The sequence below is a fragment of the Anolis carolinensis genome, chromosome 5 (assembly GCF_035594765.1).
Source record: "Anolis carolinensis isolate JA03-04 chromosome 5, rAnoCar3.1.pri, whole genome shotgun sequence".
NCBI lineage: Eukaryota > Metazoa > Chordata > Lepidosauria > Squamata > Dactyloidae > Anolis > Anolis carolinensis.
Window position 1 is genome coordinate 201,404,107 of NC_085845.1, and position 10,000 is coordinate 201,414,106.

At 34.0% G+C, this 10,000-nt stretch overlaps 1 protein-coding gene across 3 annotated transcripts in view; it reads left to right on the forward strand.

Annotated features, from left to right (window-relative positions):
- Positions 1–10,000, forward strand: part of LOC100559220 (uncharacterized) — a 103,652-nt gene that overhangs the window by 8,377 nt on the left and 85,275 nt on the right. For 2 of the 3 annotated variants that reach the window (XM_062983347.1, XM_062983349.1), the window contains exon 1: positions 7,953–8,181. The exons of the other annotated variant lie outside the window; for it this stretch is intronic. In XM_062983347.1, the coding sequence (XP_062839417.1) occupies positions 8,085–8,181 (97 nt within the window). In that variant the 5' untranslated portion in view covers positions 7,953–8,084. Of the gene's footprint in view, positions 1–7,952; positions 8,182–10,000 lie in introns of those variants that run through there. 3 annotated transcript variants of the gene reach the window in all.

Consider the following 10,000-nt stretch of genomic DNA (forward strand, 5'->3'; position numbering starts at 1 on the left):
AGTATTCAAATTTGGGCATATCAAGCATGCATGCATGCATCGTAGTTTGAGATGATGATGATGATGATGATGATGATAATCTATATATATATAAATGTACTGTTTGTAGGACTGAGTTAACAACAAAACCATTGGGCCAAATCACACCAAATTTGGCCACAAAACTAATCACTATCCAAGGAGTGACCATAAAAAAGTGGCCAGGCTTTTAAGCTGCAAGGCTATTCAGTGCAATTCAGCCAGACCAACAATGGATTAACCTTGGTAAAAGGCAGCCAGGCTTTGAAGCAGCGATACTACTCTGTACTATTGAAGCTGACCAACTAAAGAGTCCCCTAGGTAGCAAGCAGCCAGGCTTTGAAGCAGCAAGGCTATTCATTGCAATTCCAGCAGCCCAAAAAATCATTCCCCCTAGAACACAAGCACCCAGCCTTCCAAGAAGCAAGTCTATTCTGTGGATTCCAGCTCACCAAACAAGGATTCCCATAAGAAGAAAACGGCCAGGCTTTGAGGCTGCAAGGCTATTCACTACTATTCCACCTGGCCAACAAAGGATTCCCATAAGCCACAGCAACACGTGGATGGGCAAAGCTAGTAATATACAAATAGAATAATAATAATAATAATAATAATAATAATAATAATAATAATAGAATTTCAAAGACTGGCAGAAACCAGTGCAGGTGGTCCTGGTGGTGATTGGCACATTGGGTGCTGTGCCAAAAGATCTCAGCTGGCATTTGGAAACAATAGACATTGACAAAATCACGATCTGCCAACTGCAAAAGGCCACCCGACTGGGATCTGCACGCATTATCCAAAAATACATCACACAGTCCTAGACACTTGGGAAGTGTTCAACTTGTGATTTTGTGATATGAAATCCAGCATAACTATCTTGTTTGCTGTGTCATAATAAAATAATAATAATAATAATAATAATAATAATAATAATAATAATAATAATATACTTTATTTATATTCCACCCTATCTCAAGGCACCTATTATTATATTATAAGGTGAAATTTGGAGAAGTGGATTGTTGTCCACAAAAAAAGATTGGTTAAGTACTATCTATTTCAAATATTTCTGGCTGATTTATTGCATTGGATTATTATGTAGTGGCTGTTTCCTGAATGTAAACACAATACCTAAAGACATCTTTTGAAAGGTAGACCATATTATATTAGCTATCGTTTCTTAAACTATTGTGCAAACCATTTAAATCTTCCATTCTACTTCTAATTTATATATATATATTTATTATTTTTTAAAAAAAATATGTGAGCTGCTTTGGGTCTTGATTGAGAGAGAACAACAACAACAACAACAACAACAATAAACAAACAAATATAGTTCCTGCTCCTTGGTTGAGAGCCAGGCCTGACCCCGGTCCCAAACAACTATTACCGGGCTGTTTTGGGATAAACCTCTTAAGACAATAGATTACCATCAGAGCCGACATAATGAGCTATGTTTAGCTCTGAAGGAATGTGTTATATATAAACACACAACATACTTGGAAACAAAGATACATTCAATGGCAGGCCCCATGGAATGATGCACTCCCTGTTTGATGCTTTGTTTCTGCAAAATACGAAACAGAAACCTATTAATTTTGTCCCTAAAACTCAGGATAAACAACAATTGATACTCTTTTGGCTCTTCTTGTATATTTCTGAGTCTGAATTGATGTTCTGTTATGTTTTGTTCCAGCTTTTCTTGCTCCTTCTCTAATTTACTGCTTTTTGACTCCATTGTGTCTATTTTTCTCTGCACTTTCAACTGGGATTTCTCCGCTTTGTTATTTTGCAATTTTAGCTCTGAGATTTCTTGAGCATTTTTAATACTTCCATTTTAATCACATTTATTTCCTCTTTAATTTCTTTCTTGAGTTCTGCCACATCCTCTTGTATTTGCTTTTGTTGTATGTCTTGTTTCATAGCAATTTCATGCACTTCCTTTTGAAGTAAGTCTTGTTTGGCTGAAATATTTTGGATTTCCCTTAGAAGTTCTCTCCAATTGGATTCCTCCGGTAATGAGTTCCTTCTTGGTGTTGTTTTAATATCTTTTAAGTCTTTATCAAGTCTTTATCTTTGCAAAATTGAAGCGTGGGCTCTTTGATTCCAGGACTGCTGAAAATAAAACAAGGGAGGAAATGATTTAACACGGAGATCGGATTGTTTCTCAAAATGGAAAATTTCCATCCGAAAATGGGGATTGCACTCTGTTTCATGCGTGACAATGTGTTTCCATGACCAAGCGAGAATTCGAACCCGAGTCTCCAGGGATATAGTCCAGAGCTCAAACCACTACACCACACTGCCTCTTTCTCTATACACACACATACACATCCATGTATCATTTATATCTATTGGCACACCAATCTATCATCTATCTATCCAAACATAGATATCACCTATTTATACATCTATCAATCAATCCCCATATAACCATCAAGCTACACATTATCATCCAACTATCCAACTATCTATACAAACACACCTGTCTATCAATGACCAATCGATCTATCAAATATCAATCATCCATCCATCAATCTACACATGCAATGATTAATTATCAATCATCTATCTACACATACCTATCATTTATAATCCACCCTCCATATGCATTTATCTATCAATTACCAATCAATCTATCAAATATCAATCATCCATCCATGCACCTATCTATATATGCAAGTCTATCAATTATCGATTATCAATAATCTGCCTACACATACACACCTATCATTTATAATCCATCCATCCATATATATTTATCAATTACCAATCGATCTATCAAATATCAATCATCCATCCATCAATCTACACATGCAATTATTAATTATCAATCATCTATCTACACATACCTATCATTTATAATCCACCCATCCATATGCATTTATCTATCAATTACCAATCAATCTATCAAATATCAATAATCCATCCATCCATCTATCTATAAATGTACATCTATCAATTATTGATTATCAACCATCTTTCTACACATACACACCTATTATAATCAATCCATCCATATACATCTATCAATTACCAATCAATCAAATATCAATCATCCATCCATCTATCTACACATGCACATCTATCAATTATAATCAATTCATCCATATAAATCTATCAATTACCAATCAATCAAATATCAATCATCCATCCATCTATCTACACATACACACGTATCAATTATCAATGATCAATCATCTATCTACACATACACACCTATCATTTATAATCCATCCATCCATACACATCTATCATTTACCAACCTATCCAATATCAATCATCCATCTATCTGCATCTATACATCTATCAATCATCTCTATCGACACATTTATTTATGCATGTACACACAAATCTATGTACAATCTATCTACACACACACACACCTATCATTTCTCATCCATACATACATACACATCTGTCCATTATCAATCTCTATCCAATATCAATCAGTCAGCAAATCATCCATCTGTCTGTCTACACATATACATTGATCAATCATCTATTTACACATTTATCTATGTACATGTACATCTACCCACCAACCTACCAGCACATATACATCTATCTATCATCTACCTATCTATATATCTACCTAGATCTATAATTATCTGTCTATACATACATACATACACATCGATCAGTCATCTATACATTTATCTATGTATGCAGAAATCTATCTATACATCTGTCAATCATGTATCTAACTATCAATCTATCTCCATCCATCTATCCATCCATTTCAAAGATATGTATTGCTCTGTCTATATACCTACCCGTTTATCTACACATACACATCTGTCCATCAATAATTTATCTACCTATTTATAAATATATAATTATACAATATATCAATAAAATTATACTTATTGATAAATATATATATATATATAAATATAAAAATATGGATGCATATCTATATGTACACTATATATATATGTGTGTGTGTGTGTAATAATATTTATGTACACATACACATCTATGTACACTATATATATATATATATATAAAATATTTATGTACACATACACCTCTATCTATGTACACACACATATATCTATCTAGCTAGCTAGCTAGCTAATATTTATGTACATGCACGCCTCTATGTACGCACCATATATATAAACATTTATGTACACATACACATCTATGTACACCATATATATAGCTAATAATATTTATGTACACATACACATCTATGTACACTATATATATATATATATATATATATCTAATAATATTTATGTACACATACACCTCTATTTATGTACACACATATATCTATATCTATCTATCTAGCTAATATTTATGTACATGCACGCCTCTATGTATGCACCATATATATATATATATATATATATATATATATATATAACATGTATGTACACATACACATCTGTGTACATCATATATATAGCTAATAATATTTATGTACACATACAACTCTATCTATGTACACACATCTATCTATCTATCTATATATATAATATTTATGTACACATACACATCTATGTATACACCATATGTATATATCTAATATTTATGTACACATACACATCTATGTACACTATATAGATATCTAATAATATTTATGTATACATACACCTCTATGTACACACATCTATCTATCTAGCTAATATTTATGTACATGCACACCTCTATGTATACACCATATGTATATATATATATATATACACACACACATACACATCTATGTAAACCATACATATATAGCTAATATTTATGTACACATACACCTCTATCTATGTACACACATCTATCTATCTATCTAGCTAGCTAATATTTATGTACATGCACGCCTCTATGTATACACCATATATATATATATATAGAGAGAGAATAATATTTATGTACACATACACCTTTTTCAATGTACACTCATATAACTATATATATGTATATATATAGCTAATATTTATGTACACACATGCCTCTATGTACACATCATATATGTATGTATATATATATATATATATAATATTAATGTATACATACACATCTATGTACACCATATATATATATATACATACATAAATATATATATATAGCGAATAATATTTATGTACACATACACCTCTTTCTATGTACATACATATAACTATCTATCTATCTATCTAGCTAATATTTATGTACACACACTCTATGTACACATCATATATATATATATATATATATATACACACACATACACATACACATCTATGTACACACCTACATACACACCCATCTATACTCTATCTAAACACATCTCACTATTTACGTACATCCAAGCACATCTATCAATCAATGATCTTTCTATGTATCTAATAATATTTATGTACACATTCACATCTATGTACACACACCTATCAACCTACATACACATTTATACTCTTATCTACACGCATCTATTATTTACCTACATTCATGTATACCTACCTATCCATCTTCTATCTATCTATATCTATCATCTCTATCTATCTATCTATCTATCTATCTATCTATCTATCTATCTATCTAATAATATTAATGTACACATATACATCTATGTACACACACCTACGTATCAACCTACATACACATTTATACTCTTATCTACACGCATCTATTATTTACCTACATGCATGCACACCTATCAATCCTCTATCTATCTCTATCATCCCTATCTATCTATCTATCTATCTATCTAATAATATTAATGTACACATATACATCTATGTACACAAACCTATCAACCTACATACACATTTATACTCTTATCTACACGCATCTATTATTTACCTACATGCATGCACACCTATCAATCCTCTATCTATCTCTATCATCCCTATCTATCTATCTATCTATCTATCTATCTATCTAATAATATTAATGTACACATATACATCTATGTACACAAACCTATCAACCTACATACACATTTATACTCTTATCTACACGCATCTATTATTTACCTACATGCATGCACACCTATCAATCCTCTATCTATCTCTATCATCCCTATCTATCTATCTATCTATCTATCTATCTAATAATATTAATGTACACATATACATCTATGTACACAAACCTATCAACCTACATACACATTTATACTCTTATCTACACACATCTATTATTTACCTACATCCATGCACACCTACCTATCCATCCTCTATCTATCTATCTATCTATCTATCTATCTATCTATCTATCTATCTCTATCATTTCTATCTATCTAATAATATTTATGTACACATACACATCTATGTACACCATATATATATATAAATATATATAGCGAATAATATTTATGTGCACATACACCTCTTTCTATGTACACACACACACACACATATATATAGCTAATATTTATGTACACAAACGCCTCTATGTACACACTATATAATATTTATGTACACATACACATCTATGTACACAAACCTATCAACCTACATATTTAAACTTTAATCTACATACATATGTTATTTACCTACATCCATGTACACCTATCAATCCATCTTCTATCTATCTATATCTATAATCTCTATCTATCTATCTAATAATATTTATGTACACATACACATCTATGTACACCATATATATATATATATAAATATATATAGCGAATAATATTTATGTGCACATACACCTCTTTCTATGTACACACACACACACATATATATATAGCTAATATTTATGTACACAAACGCCTCTATGTACACACTATATAATATTTATGTACACATACACATCTATGTACACAAACCTATCAACCTACATATTTAAACTTTAATCTACATACATGTGTTATTTACCTACATCCATGTACACCTATCAATCCTCTATCTATCTATCTATCTATCTATCTATCTATCTCTATCATTTCTATCTATCTAATAATATTTATTTTCACATACACATCTATGTACACCATATATATATATAAATATATATAGCGAATAATATTTATGTGCACATACACCTCTTTCTATGTACACACACACACACATATATATAGCTAATATTTATGTACACAAACGCCTCTATGTACACACTATATAATATTTATGTACACATACACATCTATGTACACCATATATATATATAAATATATATAGCGAATAATATTTATGTGCACATACACCTCTTTCTATGTAAACACTCACACATATATATAGCTAATATTTATGTACACAAACGCCTCTATTTACACACTATATAATATTTATGTACACATACACATCTATGTACACCATATATATATATATATATAAATATATATAGCGAATAATATTTATGTGCACATACACCTCTTTCTATGTACACACACACACACATATATATATAGCTAATATTTATGTACACAAACGCCTCTATGTACACACTATATAATATTTATGTACACATACACATCTATGTACACCATATATATATATATATATAAATAAATATATATAGCGAATAATATTTATGTGCACATACACCTCTTTCTATGTACACACACACACATATATATAGCTAATATTTATGTACACAAACGCCTCTATGTACACACTATATAATATTTATGTACACATACACATCTATGTACACAATCCTATCAACCTACATATTTAAACTTTAATCTACATACATATGTTATTTACCTACATCCATGTACACCTATCAATCCTCTATCTATCTATCTATCTATTTATCTATCTATCTAATAATATTAATGTACACATATACATCTGTGTATACCTATGGAAGCCCATTCTTAAAGGCACAGGCACCCTTTTAAGTCACTCAAGGCTGAAATCTGCTCCGAAGCGGCTCCTCCTTCGACCCGAACCTCTTTCCAGGCGCCGAAGATCCCTTTCTGCGACTCGCCCTGCTCCGAGCAACATTCGTTGAGCCTTGCGTGTCGCGTTCACACGTTACGCGGCCGCATTCGCGTGTCGGGAGGCCTGGCCCCGCCCCCTTGGCGCCTCCCCGCCTTCGGGCCCTCCCTTTGCACGTGTTTCCCTCCCTCCCTCCCTCCCGGGAGCAGACCGCGCTCAGTCGGGTCCCGGAGGAGGGCGACACGCGTGTACACAGCCATGGCTGCCGACCCGGGTCGTGCGAACGGCCTTCCCGGGGTTCTTCCCAGCGAATCGGAGCCCCTCCGACGCCGGAGGTACACGCAGGACAATTTCGGTGAGTGTATACACCCGCGCAAGGGTTTTTTTTACACGTGTGAATGGGGCTGAGATGCGTGTTCTGGGCTTAGTATGATTTTCCCTATGCCTACATCATTTTCAACCCGCTTTCTCAATATTTCCCAATTCACAATGGACTTTTTTCCACCACTCTGCATGCATTTCTAGTTTCAAAATAGACACGTGTCAGTTTCTACACGTGTGAATGGGGCCGAGATGCGTGTTTTGGGCTTAGTATGATTTTCCCTATGCCTACATCATTTTCTCATCGTTTTCTCAATATTTCCCAATTCACAATGGACTTTTTTCCACCACTCTGCATGCATTTCTAGTATCAAAATAGACACGTGTCAGTTTCTACACGTGTGAATGGGACAAAGATGCGTGTTCTGGGCTTAGTATGATTTTCCCCTATTCCTACATCATCTTCCCATCTCTTTCTCAATAGAAACCCATTCACATTGGACTCTTTTCTACCCCTCTGCATGCATTTCTAGTATCAAAATAGACACGTGTCAGTTTCTACACGTGTGAATGTGGCCAAGATGCGTGTTCTGGGCTTGGTATGATTTTCGATATGCCTACATAATTTTCTCAACGCTTTCTCAATATTTCCCAATTCACAATAGACTCTTTTTCTACCCCTCTGCATGCATTCCTAGTATCAAAATAGACACGTGTCAGTTTCTACACGTGTGAATGTGGCCGAGATGCGTGTTCTGGGCTTGGTATGATTTTCCCTATGCCTACATCATTTTCTCATCGTTTTCTCAATATTTCCCAATTCACAATGGACTTTTTTCCACCACTCTGCATGCATTTCTAGTTTCGAAATAGACATGTGTCAGTTTCTACCCGTGTGAATGTGGCCGAGATGCGTGTTCTGGGCTTGGTATGATTTTTCCCTATTCCTACATCATCTTCCCATCTCTTTCTCAATATTTCCCAATTCACAATAGACTCTTTTCCACCCCTCTGAACGCATTTCTGATATCAAAATAGACACGTGTCAGTTTCTACACGTGTGAATGGGACAAAGATGCGTGTTCTGGGCTTGGTATGATTTTCCCTATGCCTACATCATTTTCTCAACGCTTTCTCAATATTTCCCAATTCACAATGGACTTTTTTCCACCACTCTGCATGCATTTCTAGTATCAAAATAGACACGTGTCAGTTTCTACACGTGTGAATGGGGCCGAGATGCGTGTTCTGGGCTTGGTATGATTTTTCCCTATTCCTACATCATCTTCCCATCTCTTTCTCAATAGAAACCCATTCACATTGGACTCCTTTCCACCCCTCTGCATGCATTTCTGATATCAAAATAGACACGTGTCAGTTTCTACACGTGTGAATGGGACAAAGATGCGTGTTCTGGGCATAGTATGATTTTCCCCTATTCCTACATCATCTTCCCATCTCTTTCTCAATATTTCCCAATTCACAATAGACTCTTTTCCACCCCTCTGAACGCATTTCTAGTATCGAAATAGACACGTGTCAGTTTCTACCCGTGTGAATGGAGCTGACATGCGTGTTCTGGGCTTAGTATGATTTTCCCTATTCCTACATCATCTTCCCATCTCTTTCTCAATAGAAACCCATTCACATTGGACTCTTTTCTACCCCTCTGCATGCATTTCTAGTATCAAAATAGACACGTGTCAGTTTCTACACGTGTGAATGTGGCCGAGATGCGTGTTCTGGGCTTGGTATGATTTTCCCTATCCCTACATCATTTTCTCATCATTTTCTCAATATTTCCCAGTTCACAATTGACTCTTTTCCACTCCTCTGCGCGCATTTCTAGTATC